Source organism: Corylus avellana, chromosome 3 (assembly GCF_965113065.1).
Source record: "Corylus avellana chromosome 3, dhCorAvel1.hap1.2, whole genome shotgun sequence".
In the NCBI taxonomy this organism is placed as follows: Eukaryota; Viridiplantae; Streptophyta; class Magnoliopsida; order Fagales; family Betulaceae; genus Corylus; species Corylus avellana.
The window spans coordinates 11,574,131-11,600,143 of NC_142492.1; the positions used below are offsets into that span (position 1 = coordinate 11,574,131).

The 26,013-nt window shown below is 37.2% G+C and overlaps 3 protein-coding genes across 3 annotated transcripts; all 3 read left to right on the forward strand.

Annotated features, from left to right (window-relative positions):
• Window positions 1-1,618: 1,618 nt before the first annotated feature.
• Window positions 1,619-10,440, forward strand: LOC132173593 (Peptidase M1 family protein). The gene is made up of 32 exons (XM_059585122.2): window positions 1,619-1,889; window positions 2,505-2,585; window positions 2,695-2,739; window positions 2,911-3,051; window positions 3,162-3,237; window positions 3,495-3,571; window positions 3,900-4,013; window positions 4,101-4,175; window positions 4,271-4,378; window positions 4,467-4,679; window positions 4,783-4,844; window positions 4,987-5,014; window positions 5,109-5,195; window positions 5,292-5,317; window positions 5,614-5,677; window positions 5,797-5,877; window positions 6,101-6,148; window positions 6,299-6,317; window positions 6,478-6,482; window positions 6,583-6,594; window positions 6,702-6,758; window positions 6,875-6,984; window positions 7,067-7,147; window positions 7,256-7,439; window positions 7,825-7,973; window positions 8,063-8,201; window positions 8,309-8,455; window positions 8,564-8,645; window positions 8,737-8,912; window positions 9,467-9,694; window positions 9,786-9,857; window positions 10,154-10,440. Exons 1-32 carry the CDS (start codon window positions 1,812-1,814, stop codon window positions 10,232-10,234), a joined length of 2,946 nt encoding a protein of 981 aa, XP_059441105.2. The 5' UTR covers window positions 1,619-1,811; the 3' UTR covers window positions 10,235-10,440.
• Window positions 10,441-15,509: 5,069 nt separating this feature from the next.
• On the forward strand, window positions 15,510-19,119 carry LOC132174761 (uncharacterized). The gene is made up of 2 exons (XM_059586427.2): window positions 15,510-15,850; window positions 17,525-19,119. The coding sequence occupies exons 1-2, from the start codon at window positions 15,737-15,739 to the stop codon at window positions 18,773-18,775; spliced, it is 1,365 nt and encodes a 454-aa protein (XP_059442410.1). The 5' UTR covers window positions 15,510-15,736; the 3' UTR covers window positions 18,776-19,119.
• Window positions 19,120-21,032: 1,913 nt separating this feature from the next.
• On the forward strand, window positions 21,033-22,699 carry LOC132174759 (BTB/POZ domain with WD40/YVTN repeat-like protein). Its single transcript, XM_059586426.2, has one exon. It carries the CDS (start codon window positions 21,194-21,196, stop codon window positions 22,574-22,576), a length of 1,383 nt encoding a protein of 460 aa, XP_059442409.2. The 5' UTR covers window positions 21,033-21,193; the 3' UTR covers window positions 22,577-22,699.
• The last annotated feature ends 3,314 nt before the right edge of the window (window positions 22,700-26,013 follow it).

The window sequence follows — 26,013 nt, forward strand, 5'->3', positions numbered from 1 at the left end:
TTATAATATAATTTTTGAAATATTTGTAATTAAATAATTCATATTTTATTACTTCAATCATATTTGATCAATTATCTATTTATATGGTAAAATTTGAATAATTTCATCAAAAGTGTAATGAGAATCTTAACAATTTTACTTTAGAAACGATAGAATTTAATCAAAATATATGGTAAAATTTTATTTTGTTGCATTAAATAGTATATATAATACTCCATCATTTAAAATTTTAAATGACATGACAACATATATTATGTAACTAAGGCACCATTCTATAGGGCAGGTTTTGGCGTCCAACAAATGCTTATGATGGATGAACTCAAACTATCTATCCCCCCTAGGTGGATACAAGCGGCCCTAATTTTTGTAGGCAAGTGGGTGGATGGTTAAATCCACTCCTCATTAGGGGCAAATACGACAATAGAGTTGAGCTAAAACTTGCCCTAATGAGGAGTGGATTTAACCATCCACCCACTTGTCTACAAAAAGTAGGGTCGCCTGTATCCACCTATGGGCGGATAGATAGTTTGAGTTCATCCATCATAAGCATTTGTTGGACGCCACAAATTTATGAAAAACACCACATTTCATCAACAAAAATTAGAGTTGGACTAAAGAATAACAACAAGATGAATATAAGCAACATTACACCCCATTTTTTCACAAACCATATTGCAAAATAAAAAAAAAGTTATGTGCACATATAGTGGGCATATAATATTTGCACTTGCATAGTTCCATATCCATATTCCGCTATTCTCTTGTTGATGGGACATATAGTGGAATTGATGTCCGCTTGCCTAGGCCAAAAATCCGCTCATTAGTGTTAAAGCGGGTGGATTCGAGAGGTTGCCTAATTTTTAATTGACCCATTGCCTAGTGTTACATGTAGCAACATATACATCACTAATGACACTTAATATTAATATTAATATGTTGAAATCTTTTGTCTTTTTTTTTTTTTTTTTTTAATTACATTTCAATCCTAAAATAGTGATCAACCGGATTTATTTGTCATCCATTGGCCCATATTAATTTTAGGCTAAATTATTGGAGTGGTTTTCTTTCTTTGGACTCATGAGAACAACCCTTTAGACACAATCAACCAATCAATCAAACCATCACTAGAAATTCTTTTCAGCCCAATGAAAAATAGGACACTTGTTTGGATAAGCCGAAATGTTACATTTTGATGTACATTTTGATGTACATTTGATGTTAAAAATGACAAAACCACTTAGCCATTTACCAATGGGATTTTTTTTCTTTAAAGATTTTTTTTTTTTTTTTTTTTTCCCGAGCAATTATCAGAACTAGTTATTTACTCTCTATATATATCTTGCTGTGGGAGTCCATAGTTCTGACTCTGGTTTTCGAGGAATCCTCTGTATTCTCTGCACTTAACCATCAAAGAAGGTCAAGCCCAGCAATCAATTTCTCTCAAATTTCATGTAAATTTAGTATCTTTATGTGCATCTTTAAGTGTAACCGGGTTTATATTGTTATATTTGTTAATTGTTATTTTTTTTTTTTTTGAATTTTCTTGTCCATAATTTTAGTTATCCATATATCCATATAAGGGAGTGTGGTAGTGACTTCTGTTGCTCTGTTTTCTCTTGTGGGTCTCTCTGATCTAGGGTTTTAGAGTCGTCTTTGGCGATCATTTCGGGTTTTGGCCATCTGGGTCTCGTTCACCGTCGTTGATATTTGAAGTTTTGAACCCTTTTGAGGGATTTCCCTGGAGATTAATCTTTGAACTATAGTGGTTATTGAACTTATTGTAGTAGATTATTTTAGGCTTTGGAGTTTGAATGGCTCGGTTGGTTTTGCCATGCAAAGGTTCGAGTTTGACAAGGACGGGTCTATTGGGTTTGATCTCCACTGCTCCTGTGATTACCTATTTCTCATTTCCTCATTCATGGTTGTGTGTGTGTGTGAATACTTGGAATCAATTTAGCGGCTTTCGTATGGTTGCGAACTTTATTTTGCTTTCTCAATCATTTTATTCCTTGTATTTTATGACTATAATGATTGGCACTGTGGGAATAATATGTCATTGCCAATCATTTACATGTTTAGTGATGCTATGCACATTCACACGTGTGTAGAAGAACCATTTAGCATGCAGTACTTTATGCTCTACTATATGCGTGTGTCTCTGTGTGTGCGCGCGTGTATATATATATGTTTTCTTTGGTTGGTGATATGCTTTACTATCTTCATTTTGGGGAGTGGGTTGGATATGGTGTTAATTGGGGTGTAAACTTTGAGAAAAAAAAAAATAAAAATACCATTAACTGTGAATTGGGATGTTACTTTATACTCTTTTTAAGTCTTCTGCCTGGTGAAGGTTTAGGTCATAGCATACTGAAGTTAGGGTAACTTGTGTTCGTTTTTTTGAAACTGAACTTTATGGTGTTGATTGCCTGTCTTGAATTAGTTATTTATGATTTATAGTGCTTGACAGCTAATGCAACTATGGTTTCATCTGTCTTTTTTTGCAGCTTCAGGCTAAAGGCCGTGTTAGTCTTTTGGAGAAACCAGCAAACAATATTTCTAGATATAGACGCTTTCTTAATTCAGAGGTTTGTGCACTCTCTCTTTTTCCCTCTCCCCTAATAGGATTTGTATTAGACAATGAGAAAAAATAAAAAGAAACAAGGTTTCTGATCTCTCATTATTGGTTGTTTTCAGGTTTTGTGCCAAAGGAATTGTCGAATTTCATATCTTTCGTTATCTGTAAGTTTGAGTCAAAGCTCTTTGTGCTTTCCTGTAGTCTCCACATAAGCACGTGTGTGGGATACATATCAATCCTAGAATACCATGCGAATTTCGACGCTCATTCAGAATATGTTATAGTTTCTTATGGTCAATGTTTTTGATCATTTGCTTTCATCAACCTTATTTTAGAGGGCGAAGCAAACCAACAGGAGGCTGATTTGTTCGGTTGCCACAGGAACCTTGCAAAAGCCAATTGAAGAACCCAGAATGGATTCGCGAAAAGAAGTCTTTTTGAAGGACTATAAGATGCCTGATTACTATTTTGATACGGTACTCATATACTTCAAACAAAACTATATATATATGGGTTAGGTCTTCATAGAGTACTTCTGTAGCATATGCTTTTGTGTTTGCAAACTTAATAGAAATTATGATTTCAGGTGGATTTGAAATTTTCTTTGGGGGAAGAGAAAACAATCGTTAGTTCAAAAATATCTGTGTTCCCTAGAGTTGAAGGTAGGCTGTGACCATTCTTCCCACTTAGTACTTTATTCACAAGCAGTATTTATATCTCTGACCTGTACATAACTGGCTTTTCATGTGCAATACTTTTTTCTCACATTTTCCTATAGCAGTGGTCTAAAGTATTAGCTTTTTTTTTTTTTTTTTTTTTTTTTTTTTGTGTGATTTCATGCTTATGTAAAGTTTTGAAAGACTCATTGTCATTTTTATTCTTTCTCGCTCTCCTTTTTTTTTTTTTTCTTGTAAAATAGGTTCTTCGTCGTCTCTGGTTTTGGACGGAGTAGATCTAAAGTTGGTCTCTATATCCGTCAATGGAAAGGAACTTAAGGTACATAACTTCTATCCTACTTTTCCAAAGTCCTTTCAATACAATGAAACAAACAGAATACTTCCTAGTTGCCCAAACTATTTGATTGAACGCATATGTTTTTTAACTTCTTACTAAAGGAAGATAAATTAATAGCCAATTAATGGTTGATGATTTACCTAAATCTTAGGACACTTGAGTTGTACCTTTCCAGTATCATAATTTCTAGTGCCTTATATTTGTTGCAGGTCTATTTCTATGTTTTTGGGGTGTGGGAGAGTGTAACTTAGTTATTTAGGGTTATCTTATTGTGACTCCTTTCTCTTCTTTTTCCCCTTTGTCTTTGTAGGAGGGTGAGTACCAGTTGGACTCACGCCATTTGACACTCCCATCACCACCGAGCGGTACATTTACTATGGAAATTGTTACCGAGATATATCCTCTCAAGAACACATCATTAGAGGTGAAGCATACCTTCTTGATATCTACAACTTGTTTGGCATATTTTCTGGATCTTTTTTGTCGATGTAATAAATTAAATTTTCTACAGGGGCTTTACAAGTCATCGGGGAATTTCTGTACACAATGTGAAGCTGAGGGTTTCCGGAAAATTACATTTTATCAAGTAGGTATCTTGGAGCGGTTATTTATTCTAGTGGTCTGTAACTTCAAAATTTTGATCAAGTTTCCATTTCATTGATGCATTCTATCTGCAAACAGGACCGCCCTGATATAATGGCAAAATACACATGCCGCGTTGAAGCTGATAAGTCATTGTACCCAGTATTGTTGTCTAATGGAAATCTCATAGAACAGGGCGAGCTGGAGGTAAATTTCACTTTTTGTTCATTGAAAAAGGCATTTATGTAGTTTGTTTATGTTTTCTTCTTTATTGTTGTTTTATGCTTTGCTGCAGGGTGGTAGACATTTTGTCCTCTGGGAGGATCCCTTCAAGAAACCTTGCTACTTGTTTGCCTTGGTTGCTGGACAGTTGGAGAGCAGAGATGATACATTTATTACCCGTTCTGGTCGGAAGGTCTCCCTAAGGATCTGGACCCCAGCACAAGACCTACCCAAGACTGCTCATGCCATGTATTCACTTAAGGCAGCAATGAAATGGGATGAGGATGTTCGTTTCTTCATATTAAACCTGATTTTTATTTTGATCTAGAAGTTATCTTGTTGACCTTGATTCTAAAGCTTACTTTACTGTCATATGCCTCTGCAAACAGGTGTTTGGTCTTGAGTATGACCTGGATCTCTTTAATATTGTGGCTGTTCCAGATTTTAACATGTAAGTTAATTTATTTTTGAACAATGTTCTATTATGATTATACATTTGGTACTTTTGATATTTTATACCGACGGACATCTTATGTTATGATACTTTTACTATTTTAGTCTCTCATATCACTTGTTTCTGAATTGATGATCAGGGGAGCCATGGAAAACAAGAGTTTGAATGTATGCTTTCTGAATCTGTTTTTTGTTCATCTTAATTAATCTCTCTCCTGGGATCTTTTCAATTCATCATTACTCCTAAATTTCTTTTTTACAGATATTCAATTCCAAGCTTGTCTTGGCATCTTCAGAAACTGCTACTGATGCAGATCATGCAGCAATCTTGGGGGTTATTGGCCATGAGGTATGTTATTGACCTATAATAAAAAGGCTTCTTTAATCTTAGTCCTTGTGAATATAAATTTAGTGACTTTTGGTTCATATCTTGTACATTGTGCAGTACTTCCACAACTGGACTGGCAACAGGTTGGCTCATATCCCATCAAAGCTCATTTTTCTTTGTCAATATGCATTCTGCTGGCCTTTTTCCTGATATCTAAATATGTTTCTTCACCTGTCTGTAGAATATGCTTTGTGTGTGTTAGCTCCCGATCTTAAAATTATGTTCTTACAGCTGTCCCTTCTATACTTCTTACTGTACTCTGAAACTAGTTTTCTTCTGTCCGTGTTGGTTGGGAGCTTACATGTCAACTGTTACCATCTTCTTTTAATTTTCAAGTTGTATTCACATGTCAGTTAAGGTTTTGATATAATAATTGCAGAGTGACATGTCGTGACTGGTTCCAGCTTAGCCTAAAGGAAGGTCTCACTGTTTTCCGAGATCAGGTATAGCCTTTTTGTTCCCCATCTGCAAAGTGGTATTAGTAAACCTTGAAAACAGTATCTTTTCTTTCTTAATCTTTTATTGAGCTTATGAACTTAAATAAATCCTTCATAATTGGTAGGAATTTTCATCTGACCTGGGAAGCCGTACTGTAAAGCGGATTGCTGATGTATCAAAGCTTAGGAATTATCAGTTTCCACAGGTCGTTTTTTGGTCCACTCATGAATATATAAAATTTGTGTAACTTCTAATTGATTCCTTCGTTCTTTTTATGTTGTGATAATTTTTTAATTATTTTAAACCTGTCCAGTGTTTGTGAGAAGACCGGTATGCCTTTCTAAAATGGGTGTGCCTTTGTTGTTTAATAGAGTTTTTGGTATAACATGCTGCATTAAGTGCTAAATTTGTTTTCCTGTTTTTTTCAGGATGCTGGTCCCATGGCTCATCCTGTACGGCCACATTCATACATTAAGGTCAGAAACCATTTTTCTTTTTTTTCTTTTTTTATTTTTTTATTTTTTATCTTCAAAGTAACTCTTTCTTATCAAGTTATCAACATAGTCTACAGCTTTCATGAATATTAAGCTTTAAAGTGATGTTTCTTTTTTCCTCCTCCTTGACAGATGGACAACTTCTACACAGGCAAGTTTCAGTTCTCTATGTAATTAAACTAGAGTATAGCTGTCTGCACATATTTTGCTTGGAAATTGTAATGTGCTTTTAACTTTGGGATATTTGGCTTTTTTGTGCATCATGTTGGATATGATACTAATTTGGGGCCTTAACCAACTTCAACATGCAGTGACGGTATGGTTTGGCAATTTTTATTTGCATGTTTTAACCCCATGTCCTAAGTATTATTGTGAGAAAATATCTAACCGTTCTTTGTTTCATTTTCCTTTTACAGGTGTATGAAAAGGTTAGACTTTTTTTCTTCAACCACTAACTGACCTTCTCTCTCTTTTCTCTGTGGATGAGAACTATTGTTAAGTTATCAATTGTTTGATCTTATGATCTAATTATCAGGGAGCTGAAGTTGTCAGGATGTACAAAACCTTACTGGGGAGTCGAGGGTTCCGAAAAGTAAGTTTGAGAATATGTCTGTGCCAAATATTGATTATGTGATAAAAAAATTTAGTCCCTTCTATAAAGCTGCTCATCTTTGGGAAGTCAGTTTAAACAATTTCTCCACATTTCAGGGCATGGATCTTTATTTCAAGAGGCATGATGCGCAAGCTGTTACCTGTGAAGAGTTTTTCGCTGCCATGCGAGATGCAAATGATGTTGATTTTGCTAATTTCTTACTATGGTCTCTATCTGCCTTTTGCTTCATTTGAGTTTTCTTCTGGTAGTTTTGATGCTTAACTCTTTAATATCTAACTAAAATACAGGTACTCCCAAGCTGGGACCCCTCGTGTCAAAGTGACATCATCTTACAATGCTGAAACTCGTACTTTTTCTCTGAAGTTCAGGTATACATGCTGCCGGGATTTTTTCCTCTCTTTTTTGGTAAAGAATCACAATATTCCTCATTGGTTGGTGAATTGTTAACTAATTCTGTTTGATGGGGCTTTTTACAGTCAAGAGGTACCACCAACTCCAGGACAACCAGTGAAAGAACCCATGTTCATCCCTGTCACTGTAGGTTTGCTCGACTCAACAGGCAAGGACATCCCTCTCTCCTCTTTGTATCACAATGGAATATTGCAGTCTGTTGCAAGTAACGAGCATCCAGTATATACTACAATTCTTCGAGTGACCAAGGTCAGTTCAGGACTTTTACATTTGCTTCTTTATAATTCCCTATTTTGCATTTCGATGGACCAATTGGTGATTCTTTAGCTGTCACATGTACAGGTTATTTGTTTCATGTAGGTAATTGCTAGAATGCCATTAAGCATAAGTAGGTGTTATGTGGTTGCTTAGAGAAAGGAGAGATGCAATATTTTGTAAACATGTTAACGTCATTTATTTCATGTGCTATATTCATAATTTTTTTTTTTCATATGCTATGCAAAACAATGACAATTATGTCACGTTTGTATCAATGGGAGACCATATTGCTAAGCCATTAGGTCATCTCCTTTTATTATTTTATAATTCTTCATACACATATTGACATTTGTATGCTTGTGTTTGGACTAAGCAGAAAGAAGAAGAGTTTCTGTTTTCTGATATATCTGAGAGGCCAGTTCCATCTATATTGCGGGGCTACAGTGCTCCTGTTCGTCTTGAATCTGATCTCACTGACAGCGATTTGTTTTTCCTTCTTGCTCATGATTCTGATGAGTTCAACCGGTTAGTCTTTCCAAATGCAGCAACACTTTACTATTTGGTAATTGAGCAGCTGATGAACAGTCATTTACTTGATGATTTTTGTGTTTTAGTTGGGAGGCTGGACAAGTGCTGGCACGCAAGCTGATGCTCAGCTTGGTGTCTGATTTCCAACAAAAGAAGCCATTGGTTCTGAATCCAAATTTTGTGCAAGGGCTCAGAAGCATACTTTCTGACTCAAGCTTGGATAAAGTATGATGAGACATATTTTTCCTTTATCCTTATTTTTTTTCTCCTAATACTGGGGAAGGAGGGAGGGTGAATGCAGTAATGAACTTTAATGACCTCTGATTTTTCAGGAATTTGTTGCCAAGGCAATCACTCTACCTGGTGAAGGGGAAATAATGGATATGATGGAAGTTGCAGACCCTGATGCTGTTCATGCTGTTCGTGCTTTCATCAGGAAGCAGCTTGCCTGGGAACTTAAATTGGAGTTGCTCAGCACGGTATGCAATACCTAGGAGTTGGATAAGATATAATAGATTAATACTATGTTCGTGATCTACTTTTATTTTTCTGTTGAGGAATAAAATTGTGGTGTTAATGCTTCACAGGTTGAAAAAAATAGGAGCTCAGAAGACTATGTGTTTGACCATTCTAATATGGCAAGGCGTGCTTTGAAGAACGTTGCTCTAGGTCTGTTTTGTTTTTAGTTTTATGTTTGCGAGATTGGTCTCTGGTAACCTTTTCATTTGTTGATTCTATGCGTGTTTTGTATTATCTATAGCATATCTTGCATTACTTGAAGATTCCAAGTATACCGAGCTTGCACTGCATGAGTACAGAACTGCCACAAATATGACTGAGCAATTTGCAGCTTTGGCGGCCATAGTCCAGAACCCTGGTGAAACTCGTGATTATGTTCTGGCTGACTTCTATAGCAAGTGGCAGCATGATTTTTTGGTAATACATCTGCTCAATTGCTCTTAAGTTGCTAGAATGATGTTTGTGAGTTCTCACCTCTCTGTCCGTCTTTCGCCCTTCAGGGAGGGGATGTATGGTAGGTATCCTGGACAGGTTTTTCCCCAGTACAATTAGGATCTTCCTGGTATATTTGACTAGTTGTAATGCATAGTTCAGCACTTCAAGCGTGTCTGCATGGGAATGATACTTTTTTTTAAAAAAAAATGGACGCCCTTGATGGATCTTGATTATGTTGTGTTTGGAAGCATCTTTGTGGAAGAAAGATTTTTAAGTAATTATGTTAACAATTCCAAAGTTTTGCATTCCATGATGGTCACTAGATATTGATAGATGAAAACATGCTTAACATGTACATATTGCTATTGGAACCTTTAGAGTAATCATTCTGTTCTGATATGAATTTATTCTGTTGTCTGAAGTGTTTCTGGATTTTGAAGAATTGTTGCCATCTCCGATTTATGAGGGGAAAAGCTTCTTTGTGTTCTTCTATTATAATCGTTTATTTCCGAATCTCATATTCTTCTTTTCTTCAGGTTGTGAATAAATGGTTTGCCCTTCAAGCCATGTCTGACATTCCTGGCAATGTTAAGAATGTTACGAGCCTTTTAAACCATCCTGCATTTGACCTGCGTAATCCAAACAAGGTATATTCACTCATCGGAGGTTTTTGTGGGTCTCCCGTAAATTTCCATGCAAAGGATGGATCAGGCTACAAGTTCTTGGGAGAAATTGTGCTGCAGCTAGACAAGATAAATCCTCAGGTGCATTTAGATTTGGTTTTCACCACAATTTATTTATCTCAGTATCGAATTCTTTTCTAATCTTACATTTTGTCCGTTTCATGAATTGCAGGTGGCATCCCGCATGGTGTCGGCCTTCTCTAGGTGGAGGCGTTATGATGAAACCCGGCAAAACCTTGCCAAGGTAACAAACTGTGGCTATTGTTGCTACTAATCATGCTTCTTAATTTCTACATTTCTTTGTTGTCCATGATATCTTTCCTAAATATTGTTCTGTTCTTGTTTCAAAGTCTCTGGTATCACCTCGCCAACTTATATAATCTCTTTGTCAAATCATTTTTCAAACAAAAAACCAAAAAATACCCTCAAAAAAGTATTAACAAACGGAGGAGGTGTTGGCTACGTAGCCGTAGCGGCTAAATTACCAAATTAGCTCTTTAATTTGAAATATCTTGTTAAAAATGGATTTGTGTGTTGCAGGCACAGCTGGAGAGGATCATGTCCACCAATGGACTGTCGGAGAATGTATTTGAGATTGCCTCAAAAAGCTTGGCTGCTTAGCTGTGTTTGGGTGAAAAAGTGCCAAGAATGTGTTGCCATCGCTAGTGGTGTATGAAAAATAATATTTTCTGTCACGTTTTGGTGTACCTCCATAAAAAACTGTCTTTTTTTGGCAGTAGGAACGCTTCCTCAATGTCAAAATGTCTACATATGAAGTGTGTTTTTGGGACATCTGATCAATTATGAAGTGTTTTTTTCATGTGAAACGACTTTATACTCACTTATCCATACCAATTTTTTGTCACCTCAAAAAGTGAAAAGACAAAAATACCATTCCAATATAACTAACGGGATATTATCTAGTTCAAATGACCTGGTGAAGATTTTGTTCTACGGAGAAGTTGGAGTGTGTAGCATTACTCTTCTCGTTTACCCAACAATACTTGGACGGAACCCTGATAAAGCCAACTAGTTCTTCGAAGCTTTAAAACCCCATCGAGAAGCACTGTTTCAACCTTCACGCAATACTATCTTCTCTCTTTAGAGCTATTATTTATGGACAAAGTTTTCTTTTAAATTAGGTTGAAAAAATTTTATTTAATTAAGTTTATTAAATTGATATATGTTCTTAGATATCGAGCTACTTTATTTCATTTGATTACTCATCCTTATTCAAAAGCGTTGTTTTTGGGGTCGGGATCATTCTTCTCCACACAATATACCAGCTATTATTTATGGATAGAGTTTTGATCTAAACTCGGTTGAATAATTTTTTTCAACCTATCAATTAAATTGATATTTATCTTTAGAGCATGTGTTTAATAGGAGTAATGATATTAGGATTTAGGAGGGTAGAGTCTTCCTAGAGTCTTTCAAAATGTGGTATTTTAAAATCACCATTGAATTTGAGATGATCATTATTGAATTTTAATCTATTAGTGATTTTAAAAGCCACATTATATTTGATGTAAGGACATGTACGAGTTTAATAGAATGAATTGGTTGAATTTTTTTTTAATTTAATTTAGAGAAAAACTTTTAAACAATATAATTATATGATCCGTCACATATATTCATCGGCCAATTGTGAGTCCCACTCTTTTGGTAGATTTGCCACGTGGACTCCATTGCTTGCGTGTGGTTGTTTTTTGTTAGGCCGACAACGGACAGATTTTGTTGCAGGTAGCCAACCATAAATTGTGTAAAGCCTAACACATCATGACCATTAAGCAACTCATGCTATTTGCTAGAACACTTTTTAATTTTTAAATAAAAAACATTATCACATAACCTAAAACTCAAAATATTCAAAATTGTTTTTATTTTTATGTTATATTATAACATTTTTTAAAACAAAAACAAAAATCGCCGTTAAAACATGTCAACAAATATAATGTACCCTATATGTTTAGGTTACTCCAAAGTCAAAACTCTCTAGCCTAAATTAGGCCCAAGTGATTTCCTACTCACTAATGGATAATAACAAAATGATTTTTGAACTTTGTTTAAGGGTCTATTTGGGTGTGCGTTTGAGGGGTCTAAAAGTACGTTTAAAACTTAAAAAGTTCATTCGAAAAAAAAGTACCCGTTTGGTAAAAAAAATTGAAAGCGCTTCTAAGGATCAAAAAAGCTAAAAAAAATGGTCAAAACGCACATTTGGCGAAAGCTTAAAAATAAAGCTTTTACCAAAAAATAATTTTCAAACACAATCCCAAATACGCTCTAAGTTACTTATTGTAAAAACATAACCTAAAATTTTCATTGGAAAACCCTACCAAAGCAGAGCATAAACGAAGGAGATAAAGGTTGAGCCTAATTTTTAGACCAATATACTCGGTCCCTCCCTATAATTTGGCAAAAAAAAAAAAAAAAAAAATTGGATCTCAGTAGTAACCTTGTCTAATGCTTTTCATCTTTTGGTTGTGGAAAGGTGAAGCAAAAGGGGAAAAAGGAATAAATAATAGAGGTTTGAAACTTGACCCAAGTCTTTTATATTTGAGATATCTCACTTATGTGTTGATTGGTACTATGTTTGCAATGATGAAAGGGTTTTGCTTAATTAGTTATTTACCATTTGACCCTAATTGAAAAGTTTTATCCATTCATGGCCCCAAAAGTCTTCTACCTAATGCACTAGATTGTCCAAAAGTCAAGCAAAAAGGAAGACAACCCACTTTGATTTGAAGCTACCACAGTAGCTGTTTCCCTTGCCTTCCAGCTTTCTGTTGGCAATGGAACACAGAATTAATGCGAGCATGGAATAAATGAAACATCCCCCATCAAGAGATAGAAGTTAGCCACCCTCTACAACTCTTAGGGACAAAAAGGAAAAGTCTATGCATGCATAGGACAGGTAATTTTTGGGACGATGTGCAAATTTAGAACGAACCTAATACAAAATTAGTGGGTCATGAATGTTGAGTCTGATCCGTTTAATTAAATAAGTTGAGTTATCGTTAATGAATATGATTTTATACTTATGTCTCGACATGACCTAAGTGTGTACTTACGTGTATACTCAATAAAAACTTTCAATTGAAGTCCCCCAACATCGATTCACATTAGTATAAAAGTGGTTTATTTCGATTGGCCATAAGGAAAAGAAAAGTGAAATTCTACCTTAAAATCACCAAGGAAAAGAAATCAATACTCATGGCTGATGAAATCCCACTTTTTCCTCTCATTTGAAGGTAAAAGGAAGGGAAAATGTGCAGGACAATGTGAAATTAAACAAAGTTTTTTCACTTTCTCTTGACCAATAAGCTAAAAAATAGGTGCAATAATTGGGAAATGACAATTGCGGTTAGGAGGCCTCCATCAAAATTTCCACAGATCGGGTCAAAAGCAATATCTGGGGCCCCAATCCATGGCCTTGATTGCCACAATTCAAATCCGGAGTCTTTTGTTGAGATGTCCTTAAACCTTGTTGTGTTCTATCCAACTTTTGGCAATTTGTGGGCACTAAACCCTAATTTCTTTTACAAATTGAACCCCAATCCTTTTAAAAATGAGCAATTTTCTTTCTTTCTTTCTTTTTTTTTTTTTTTTTTTTTGTATGAAGAAATTTTTTCAAATTCAATCTATTAAATTGACACATGTCCTTAAAATACATGTTCTATTAAAAATACATGTGAGGACCACATTCTCGAACAAGGATCCCAAGAATTAGCGTAAAATTATCCAAAAAAAGAAAGAAAGTGAAATGATAATTTTACTCTTTTAAAATAAGGAACCACTCCTCTCCATTTCATTTGAAGGATTTGATTCCAACATTCTTTAAGGACACATCAATTTAATAGGGTGGGCGTGAGGATTTTTGTAACACTTGAGTCTCACGTTGAAAAGATGAGTTTGAAATTTCTTTGGGTTGTTGTTACACTAAGGGCATGTTTGAATTTGCATTTGAGGGGTCTAAACGTACGTTTAACATTCAAAAAGTCTATTTGAAGAAAAAAGTATATGTTTGGTAAAAAAAAATTGAAAAGGCTTTTAAGGGTTCAAAAAGCCTAAAAATGACCAAAACACACTTTTTGACTTAAAAGTTTTATTTTTTAAACACAATCTTAAAAATGCTCCGAATATAACATCTACTAATGGCATACAGGTTATCTTGCTTCTACTTTGATACATACACTTCAATCATTTTCCATCCCTCTGTCTCCAAATCAAATTCCCTTTTTCCATCCACAAGAACCTTGTGATGTTCTTGGTAGGCCATGACCACATTAAACTACCCTAAAAGTCTAGGGTTTATTGTGTTTGTGAAAAAATATCTAGCTGTGGGGGGGTGGACCCAAGACCCAATTACATGTTGATTAGGCTTTTCATACAAAATCACACATCTTTTGGCTGAATTTATAAAAGCACCATAAAGTAAAATCAAGTGAATCATAATATGCAAAAGACCCAAAAGGCTCTTTTTCCTCCAAGTGTGAAACCCAAAAAGGAATAAAAAATAAAAGAAAAAGAAAGATTTTTACAGGCTCTTTTTTTTCTCTTGTGAAAGTGAAAGAGATAGAGAGAGGGCTTTGGGTCATCAATCTCAGAGAGATGGAGCAACCGTGCAAGTAATATACATAGATATATTTATATATTTATATATAAAATAAATAAATATTTATTTATTTATTTTATTTAAAAGTGGTGGCCGGTAAAGGGGGAGAATTTTGGAGGGGTGTGGGGGGCCCACTCCGACGCAGTGGAAGGTGATGGGCACGAAAGCCATCAAGAAGCCGATGCGCACACGTGCACACACATTCGACAAAACAGAAAAAGGCTTCCTCGGTAAAACAATTTATTCAAAGCGTTTGCAGGACCAAACTACCCTCGACAACATGCCACTATTACATCTCACACCTTTTGTTAATAAATATTATAGGCACAACAAATAAAAATGTTAAGAGTATCAAGTCTTTTTATTAAAAAAATAATCTTACACACCTTATGTAATGGTTTTAAAAAATCATTACCAAATGAAGCCTAACTTCCTTATACATCTAAATATGGCTTTTTATAGATTTGATGAGAGTGTGAATGAAAAGTATATTAAGATTGAGAATTAAATTAATATATAAAAAATAAAATTAGTACCTATTTAATGTTAAGAAAAGTCAAACAAAAGAAAATACTCAAAATAATTATTTCATAATATATTTTATTTTTTTTAACTCAATTGCCTATCAAAATAGAACTCGATTTTTTTTTTTTTTAATAATTGAATATGTATTAAATTTTGCATAAATTTTCTTTTGATGCGTAACATCAAATGACCAATCAGAAACTCATGATCATATTTGTCTCAATTTTATTGTGAATTCTGATTTTGACAGTATTTATAACTGAAAATGCTATTAACTTCTTATGACTATGTTTTTGATAGGAATAAGGGTAATCAATATGATAACATTTAGTAGTGTGTCAATCTCCAACTACTTTTTTTGTTTTTTTTAGTTGGAAGCATTGATAGATTCAAAAAGAGTGTAATCGTTTATCATGTACGTGAGAATTACACGTTCTACTTAAATATATGAAAAAATTACATGTTTTATATACGTCAGCTTAATAGACTGAATTAAAAGAAACGTGTACAAACCACAATGCAAAAACTTCATTAACAAAACCTAATTTTTTTTTTTTAAAAAAAAAAATTTGTATATGCACACACATTTAATGTAGAAGAAAGAAAATGCAATTTTTTTTTTATTTTTTTTTCATAATTAGAGGGAGAGGGGTAATTATGTAATTCGTTAATGCTTAATACAAAAATAATTAATATTAATAAGCCCCTATCACCTTCAAGTCTTCGTTAATCACATGTAGGAACCAAGTCATTGCCGTGTTTGACCTCACAAGCGTTACTTGGACAATATATGCACTCACATTTTTCATATTTTATTTTCATTTTCATTTCGTTTTCACGTTCATCTTTTTTTAATCTCTTACAAATCCTAAGTTCCAAGATTTTCTCGGGAAAATTTTGCCGAGAAAATCCGAGTTGTGAATGATAAGCAACGACTTCCAGGTGAAAGCATCGGTTTTTTTTTCGGATTTAGAGAAGCGGAGATGAGAGGTGCGAATGGAGATTCGAGAGCTTTGAACAACGCCTTGGAGACTATAAGCGCTGCTGCTACTGCGATCGCGTCGGCTGAGAATCGTGCTCCACAAGCCACAGTTCAGGTATGATTTTTTTCTTCAGATATTTATTTTTTATTTTTTCTCAATTCGAATTGCGTTAATTTGATTGTTTTAATTGAAATGATTTGAGAATTAAGTGTTACTTGTTTATAGTTTTAGTGATGAGATGTGAGATCTGTTTTGATTTTGCTTTCTTGGTTAATTAATTCTCGCCTTTTTTTTTTTTTTTTCTTTTTAATGGTTAAGTAATGATTTTTTTTTTTTCGATGAGATTTCAGTTTGATAATGAATTGAATCACGCACGGTTTGATATATATAAATAGATTTTTGAAATTTTTTGCTTTCTTTGAGAAAAAATTTACGGCAATTTTTGCTATAAAAAGCAATGCAAGTAGACGGTGTTTTGAAATTCTTCTGTGTAGTCTTTCTTACAAGGTTGACTTTTTGATGAGGAAGTATGTAGCTTTGGTTTGGGGAAGATGAGTTTACAAAGCTTGAGAGGTAGTTTTGGTGCTTTGGCACTTTAGGAATTCATGGCTTTGTGATGGTTTGGGTTTGTGTTAGAATATATTTCTGAGCTTCTGAGTGTGTAAGAGTTATTGTTGAAGTTTGTGAAAAAATACAGGAATTTCTTTCCTTACTGATGTCAATTATTCTGAGCCTTTCCTTGCTGATGTTAAGTAGAAGAGAAAAGTGTGCTGAGTGCATGAAATGTATCTCTGTAGAGGCAGAGTCACCATGATGGAGGTTGAAGTACAGAGACAAGTTTTGAATTGTACATGGGAAAGCCCTGAATTTGGTTTGAGTTGCACTTCATTCTAGAGGATGTATGTATCATGGGATGAGGGATGTGCATGGGAGAATCAGAAATAGTGGCTCTTCATATATATATATATATATATATATATATATATATATATATTGTAGATCAGATCTGTGGAGTGATAGGCTATAGCTGATGGGATAAATTTTCTCTAGGTTTTGTATGTCCGGGAATTTTGGGTGCCTCCTTAATAAGGAAGGCGATTGTGCTATTCATGGATTGGAGTACACTTGCAATTGAAATTCAAGTTTGTAGGTCAGACATTTCATCTTTTTTTTTTGGGGGTGGTTTTTTTTTTTTTTTTTTTTTTGTTATTTGCAGGACAAACTTCCTGTAGTGGGGACGACTTCCTTCATGCATGCATAAGATCTGATGTTGATATGAAGAGTACACTTTTGTGCTTAAATGTTAGAAAACCCTACCAACAAGTTCAGACTCTAACACAAAATTGATTGTATCTAACAAGAAGCCATTTAGATGACTGATGAGATTGAGCTTTTCTGTTTGCTTTTATGGTCTCTGTGGCTTTAAAGGATACAGGGGAAATTTTCAAAGTGATGATTTCTCTTTCAGTGCTGGATAATACCAGAGGATAACATGTTTTCCCATGATATACTTTCCATTATTTACTCTATGTTTACTCCTTCAAGTCACCCATGATTCTTCAAGCAATATAAATGACATGAGATGTCTTGTTTTAATTTCATGGTTCAGAGATAAACTAAGGATTTTATTGGCATGTTCCTGTTGGATGGCTTAGTTTATATGTTGTGAAGACTGAAATTTAATTAAAATCTGACATCATTTCAGTTGATACAGAGGGATTCTGCTATTAATTTTCTGTACTGAAACTTTTTTTTTTTTTTTTTCTAATAATCTTTGGTTACATGCAGAAGAGAAGATGGGGTAGCTGCTGGAGCGTATATTGGTGTTTTGGATCTCTCAAACAGAGAAAGCGAATTGGGCCTGCTGTCCTTGTTCCTGAAACAACACCCCCTGGAACTAATGTTTCTGCATCTGAAAATCCAACCCAAGTATCTGCAGTATTACTTCCCTTTGTTGCACCTCCCTCCTCACCTGCATCTTTCCTTCAATCAGAACCTCCTTCTGCTATGCAATCCCCAGCGGGTTTATTGTCCCTCACCTCTATTTCCGCCAGTATGTACTCCCCAGGGCCTGCCTCAATTTTTGCGATAGGCCCTTATGCGCACGAAACCCAGCTAGTCTCACCGCCTGTTTTCTCAACTTTCACCACCGAACCATCGACTGCTCCTTTCACTCCACCTGCCGAGTCTGTTCACTTGACTACACCTTCCTCACCTGAGGTGCCATTTGCTGAGCTGCTTGACCCCAACCACCGGAATGGTGAAGCTGCTCAGAAATTCCCATTCTCCCACTATGAATTCCAGTCTTATCAACTTCACCCTGGGAGCCCAGTTGGTCAGCTAATATCCCCAAGCTCTGGCATCTCAGGTTCAGGCACCTCATCTCCTTTCCCTGACCATGAATTTGCTGCTGGTGGTCACCACTTCCTTGAGTTTCGAACAGGTGACCCTCCCAAGCTCTTGAACCTTTATAAGCTGTCCCCCCGCGAATATCGATCGCGTCAAGGTTCTGGTTCATTGACACCAGATGCTGTGAAGCCCACGACTCGTGATTGTTTTATTCTCAATGGTCAGATGTACGAAGTTGGATTACATTCACATCCAGACAATGGAAGGCAGTCTGGAAGGCGGGATGACGAGATTGCTGTCAACCGTAGAGTCTCGTTTGAGATAACTGCTGAAGATGTAAGATGTGTTGAAAAGAAGCCATTGCCATTGGCTGAAGCCGTATCAGTGTCACTAAAAGATGCTGCAACTGCTGAAATTCAAAATCCCACAAAAGTCATGGATTGTAATGAGTGCCGTGTCGGCGAAACATCCAGTGATGCACCGGAGAAAGCTCCAGAGGATAGGGAGGAGGCAGAGCGCCATCAGAAGCATCGGTCCATCACTCTTGGTTCGGCTAAAGAATTCAATTTTGACAATACAGATGGAGGAGACTCTTGTAACTGGTGGGCAAATGAGAAGGTTCTTGGGAAGGAGAGTGGGCCGACCAAGAATTGGTCTTTCTTCCCTATGATACAGCCAGGTGTCAGCTAGCTAGTATACCATCTCACTTGATGCCTCCAGTATCATGGAGAATCGCAGGAATTTGCAGCAACCCAACCCCAGAATGCTGAATCTAATCGTAGAGAAAGTTATAGGTTTAATTGGAAGGTCTATTACATGACTGACACAGGTATGGAGGTTTTTTTGGAATCCCTGGCATAAAGATGGCAGACAAAAATTCAGAGCTGCCTTTAGATGTCTATGCCATTTACCCTTTTTCATATGTAATATAAATGACAACAGAACAGTGATAGAGTAATAGCATAATACATAAACAGTGCTGTTAATGATGAAATTTGATTTCTTATACGAAATCTACTACGAAGTTTCTGTTTTTCGCACACCTTTAGGGCTAGACATGGCATTAAGCTGAAATCCATTCATTCAATGATGTAGACCTTCTTGAATGTGATTTAGGTGGGTCACGGCATGGTTCTGGTTCTTTGACCCTCAGATGATGGAAGACCCAAATCTCATTGGGTGCAATGAGACTGTCCCTTATATGCAATAGGGTATTTAAGTCTCTCTTTACTTGGATATTTGCTTGATCGTTCGAACATCGGACACCCGTCCGAGTAAGATAGGGTCCGAGTGTACTTTCCGATTACCAACTCATTCATTGCACCCGATTTCGTGTTGAGGTATCACTCATTGTTCATGTTTTTGGATTGAGATCTCAATTTTTTTTTCTAAACTAGTTTGGAAGAATTTTTTTTCAAACATACTTTAATAAGTGCCAAGGGTCTTCTCTGAAATTAGAAGATCTTGGCCTTCATGTCATTTAAAGGTCCAAAATAAGTCATGTGGTTAAAACTCACTTCCCTCTCAAAACCCACTTGTTTTTAGGATACCAAGAAATTCCCTCTCAAAACCCACTTTTTCCTCGCGTCTCAAAAAAAATCTCAGCTTTACCCTTCTTCTTTTGCAGAAAACCTAAAGAAAAAATGAAGCTACTGCTGAGTCTGGGCCAAAGCAGGTCACTTTTAGTTGAGGCTTTTTCTCAAGTAACTTGGAATACCATCCTAAAGCTCAATATTATGTCACTTTCACATTATAACACAATAATTAAGTTTGAGTACAACCATTTTAGTATACAAATGAGCAAAAGACAATTTAAATGTTGTATCTAACATTCTCATAATATCTAACAAAAACCGAAACACCTAGTCCCAAAACAAATCTTCCTTTTTTCCTCAAACCAACGCCCTTAAAGAACTTTTTTTTTTTTTTTTCTCAGAAATTCTTCTACAGATACTTTGGCAATCTCCACGTACAAGAGGAAGAAGTTGATTTTCTCCAGATATTATACTTTTTTCAGAACAGGTACATAATCAATGTCAATCCTCCCCGAAAGAAAAGAAGCCTTAGATGCATAGGAAGAAGCTACATGTGAGGAAGAAGAGGCAGAGGAAGAAGAAGGGTAAAGCTGGGATTTTCTTTCGGACATGAGGAAGAAGTAGGTTTTGGGAGGAAATTTCTTGGTATCCTAAAAACAAGTGGGTTTTGGAAGGGAAGTGGGTTTTAACCACTTAGGTTATTTTGGATCTTTAAATGACATGGAAGGCCAAGATATTCTAGGAATTCTAGGGAATTCGGATTTCATCTTTGACATGTTTTCTTTAATATTCTTAACAGTCACTTATTGTTATTTTACTAACCTAGGAACTCAAACATTAATTTTTTAGAAATCCAAACATATTATATGACATTTGACACTTATTAGAATAGGTCGAAGGATTTGGAGGAAATTTATGCCCTTTTAGTTTTCAACATACCAAACTCATTTGCTTCGGTAACACACAAACATATGCATTTATTTAGATCGTTAAATGTAATAGATAGACTTCAATTTTAAAACATGAAATTCTCATATTTTAAAAAATTTGAGAGGAACCGATCTTGGTGTTTTTGCAAACTCATTCCACCCTATTAAGTCTATTGATGTTGAGGCATGACTCATTGCTCACATGTGAAAAAGAGGTTGGAGCTCAGCTCAATTAATTGCATAAACAACTCATATCATGCTAAAGAAACAATGAAGTTGACAAAATCAAAGTGAACAGATTCTTGTAGGGTTGTTGTAATGGTTGAACCATAAAAACCCTGGTTTCCTCAATGTGCCAAATTAGATGGTCAATCTTGGAGGGCTACAATTTAATAACATTAATAATATTATTATATAATGCAAGCCAAAAATGAAAAATCCACTCCCTTTTGTTGACCAAAACCCTAACTCTTTTGATCTTCTAGAAACCAGAACCACTCCCTTTTGTTGACCAAAACCCTAACTCTTTTGATCTTCTAGAAACCAGAACCCCAAGGCCAACTCGCCCACCAACCACCTTCTTCTCCTTTATATATTCTCCTCTACCATAATTCATCTCCAAGTTCATCAAATTGTACCAGAATATGCCACCATTTGCAGGCCTGGATTCGAACCCGGCTCCGATCCGGACCAAACGGGACTCTAACATCGTGACCGTCGATGTGGGTGGCCAGATTTTTCAGACCACCCAGCAAACGTTAACCCTAGGCGGCCCCAAATCGTTGTTCTCGAGGGTTTCAGAGTCGCCATTCATCGACCGAGACCCGGAGCTGTTCTCAATCCTCCTTTCGCTTCTCCGAACCGGTAATCTTCCGTCGAGGGCCAAGGCTTTCGACCTCCAGGATTTAATCGATGAGGCGCAGTTCTACGGCGTCGAGCCCCTTTTGGTGAACTCGCTCTCGAACCCGGCCCAGTTCGACGCGTTCAACCTCGAGAAGTCGCTGGTTCTGCCGCTTAACGGCCGGGACTCGCCGTCCGCGATCGCGACGACGCCGTTCGGGTCCGTCCACGTGGCGCACGGTAGCAAGATCACCTCGTTTGACTGGTCGATGAGGAGGAAATCCACGGTCTTGACAGGGTTCACGGCGGTGGATTCCCTGCTGGCGATATCGCCGTCGCTGGCGGCAGCCGGAGCCACCGACTTCTCCGGGCTCCAGATTCTCGACCTCGAAAAGGGGTTCGTGAGGGAGAGCTTGAATTGGGAGAATGTGACCCGGTCGGGCTCGACGGTTCAAGGAATCGGGTCGTCGCCGGAGTTTTTGTTCGCGAGCTTCGAATCGGGTCGGAGGAATTCGAATTCGATTATGGTTTACGATTTGCAGAGCTTGAGGCCGGCGACTGAGATTGGCCACTGCGAGATTTACGGTGCCGATATCGACTCGGCGATACCGGCGACGAAACTGAATTGGGTTTCCGGTTACGGTTTGTTAATGGCTTCTGGGTCTCACAGTGGGCCTTCAGGAGTATTTGGTAACATCAAGTTCTGGGATATAAGGTCTGGAAATGTGGTATGGGAGATTAAGGAGAAAGTAGATTGCTTTTCGGATGTCTCGGTTTCGGACGATTTATCGGGGATTTTCAAGGTCGGTGTGAACTCCGGCGACGTGTTCTTCGCCGATTTGCGCAATATGGGTGCTGAGAATTCGTGGGTTTGTCTTGGGGATGGGAGGAAAGTGGTGAATGGGAAGAAGGAAGGCGTTGGGTGCAAGATTGAGAGCCATGGGAATCAAGTGTTTTGCAGTAAGGGAGGGGATATAGAGCTGTGGACAGAGGTGATGATGGGGAATTCAAAGAAGAGGGAAGATGGGTTGGAGGAGAGGGTGTTTAGGAAGAATTTGATGGGGAGAGTGAAGGATATGGGAGGCTCCAAGATCACCAACTTGGCTTTTGGGGGGAACAAGATGTTTGTGAGTAGGAAGGATCAGCAGAATGTGGAGGTTTGGCAGAGTTCTGTGAGGGGATATTGATTCAAATTGATTAGAATCTTTCTTTCTTGTTTTTGTAAATTGCTTCATAGTTTGATTCATTGGCAAATGGCAAGTGATCCTGTAATTTGTGGAGGCTATAATTGTTGATAAATGGTTATTTCATTGACACGACTTACGAATATGATATTAATTTAACATGAAACTAAAGAGTTAGGGTTAAAAAGTTTAATACATTTAATTAAATGGGTTGGGCTATAGTTGACTTATATAACGATCTGAACTTGACCCGCGACATAATGGTTAGTAATTTTTGAAATGATCCATGAATTCAATACAAAATTAAAACGTTAAGGGTTGATGAGTTTAACCCGTTTAATTAAATTTATTAGATTATAGTTGGTCTATATAATTTTATACTCACGTTTTGACACAATTCGAACACGAATTGCCTCTACTTTTTTCTAATCAACAATGATAAAGAGCTGGTGAATCTTGTTGGTACAATATAGTTGATCTATATAATTTTTTTTTTGTTTTGAAAAATTGAGTATTCTCATTAATAAGATGATAGGAAATGGAACATCAAGGCTCCCATAACAATCACAAGATAGAGCTAATTGCTCCATCAAAACGATATCCCTAATACAATTTGGAGTAGTAGAACTCCATATTCTATCATTGACATCTGTTAAAGCCGCTTTCGCCAGTCTGTGTGCCGCCTCATTTGCTTCTCGAAATACAAAACCGCATCTCCATCTTGGAAAAGATAATAGAATGCGCTTTGTGTCATCTATTAAGTGTCCGAATCTAGTCCATGTACTCGTGTGAGAATTTACCACCTCCACAATTTGTTTCGCATCTCCTTCCAACCATAGATTTTGCAATCCCAGCTCTCTCCCTAGGCAGGCTGCAAGAAATGCTGCATATGCTTCCCCCGTTGTCGGCTCCAATAATCCCATTCTAGTCTTGCTCATAGCCGCTATAACCCTTCCTTCCTCCTCACGAATCACGATACCTATCCCCACTCTTCCATGTATTTTGTCAATAGCCACATCCCAATTAATCTTGTGCCAACCTGGAGGAGGTGCCATCCACTTCTTATTTTGGGCTCTGTTTTCCTCGTCACTTTTATTCACCTTCTTATCGTTTATTTTTTTGAACAACTCTACCTGCACTTCAGTCTTCTGGATGATGACGTTTGGGTCAATAAAAATCATTTCATGTACCCACTTGTTCCTTCTAAACCATACTTGACGCGCAACCTGCACAAAGAGGCCGAAATCCTCTATTCCACATCTTGAAAAAATGTGTTCTGCCGTCATCATGAAATTCTCACCCTCTATAGCGCATTTCTGGAACGTCCTCTTACTGCTTCCCCACACATCCATGGCTGCTGGGCAGCCCCACAAAGCATGGTAAATCGTTTCCGGCTCCTTTTCACAGATTGGACACCAAGGCTCTTTCACAATCTTACGTCTAAGGAGATTATCCTTTGTCGGCAAGAGATTATTACAAGCCCTCCACATAAATTTTTTTGCTGCATTTGGAATTTCTAACTTCCATAAGGTCTTCCACAGAATACTCTCCTTGGCCTCACCGATCCTTCTGGGCTCCCCCTCATCTCCATCTCTTTTGCTAGGTGATAGGCACTTTTTATCGAAAACAAGCCATTATTTGTACACCTCCATATCTGGACGTCAGGTTGGTCCGTTTGGCTTATAGGTATGGTAATTACAGCAGCTATCTCATCCTCTGTAAAGATGCTTGACATCAGACTTTGGTTCCAGCCTCGCATCTCTCCATCAAAAAGCTCATGGACCTTGCTACACGGAGATATAACCTTCGGAGGGGAGTGGATGCGATAAGTTGAAGGAATGGGGATCCACCTATCACCCCATATATTTATTGACAGGCCATTTCCAACTCTCCACAATAGGCCCTCTTCAAGAATGTCCCTAGCACCTAGAATACTTCTCCATGCAAAAGACGGCTTCGCCCCCAATTTTGCGTCCATGAAAGAACATTGAGGGTAGTATTTAGCCTTTAAAATTCTTGCTGTTAAACTCTCAGGAGATTTCAATAAACGCCAACCCTGTTTTGCCAAAAGAGCCTTATTGAAACTTACCAAATCTCTAAAGCCCATACCACCACATTCTTTTGGTAGTCCCATTCGGCTCCATTTCATCCAATGTATCCGCGAGCCATTCTCTTGACTACCCCACCAAAATTTCTGCATCATGGAATTTATCTCAGAGCATAGACCTTTAGGTAGAAGGAACATACTCATGCTGTATGTCGGAATAGCCTGAATTACAACTTTTAGCAAAACCTCTCTCCCAGCTTGTGACAGCAATTTCAGTTTCCAATCACCAAGTCTCCTCCATACTCTCTCCTTTATACTATTAAAAGCCTGCCTTTAGGATTTACCAACTAGAGCTGGCAAGCCAAGGTATTTGTCGTATCTCTGCGTTGATGGGATTCTTGACAGTCTCAAGATTTCCTCCTGTGTTTCAAGTGGCGTGTTACGACTGAAAAACATAGATGTTTTGGCTTGGTTTAGCCTCTGTCCCGATGCTTCCTCATATGTTGTTAGGATCTTTGTCAGCCTTTGCCAGTGCAAGGGAGTGGCTTTGCAGAACAGCAAGCTATCATCAGCGAAGAAGAGGTGACTTAATCGTGGCCCTCGCTTTGAGGTTGGAACACTAGGCAATTCGCCGTTGTTGTCCGCCCGTGTCAACATGGAACTAAGAGCCTCTGCGCACAATAAAAAAAGATAAGGTGAGATAGGATCTCCTTGTCGGATCCCCCGCGATGGGGTAATCCGACCCATAGGAGATCTGTTTACAATAACCTTATATGTGGCTGTCTTTATACACATCATTGTCAACTGGATCCATTTACTTGTGAACCCCATCCGTTCCATAATAGCTTCCAAAAAATCTCATTCCACCCTATCATAGGCTTTACTCATATCGAATTTGACCGCCATATGACCTACCTTCCCCCACATTCTCGACTTCATGGAGTGCAAAGTCTCATAAGCAGCCAAAACATTATCCATTATTAGTCGGCCGGGGACAAATGCACTTTGATTGGATGAAATGATATCAGGGAGCACAATTTTTAATCTGTTCGCCAGTGTCTTAGATATCAATTTATAGAGCACATTACATAAGCTAATGGGGCGAAATTCAGTGACAGAATTTGGGTTGGCTGTTTTAGGTATTAGCGCAATATAAGTCGAATTTAGCTCTTTATTCATAGTGCCATTATTCAAAATGTAAATTACAGCTTTGCTAACCTCTTCACCCATCACTGCCCAATTTTTCTGAAAAAAAATGGGCTGAAAAACCATCCGGGCCGGGCGCTTTTAAAGGAGCCATTTGACTTAAAGCGTTCCCAACTTCTTCCATCGTAAAAGCCTTCAACAAAGACTCATTCATGGCATGGGTTACTCTCTGCTCGACAGCTTCCAG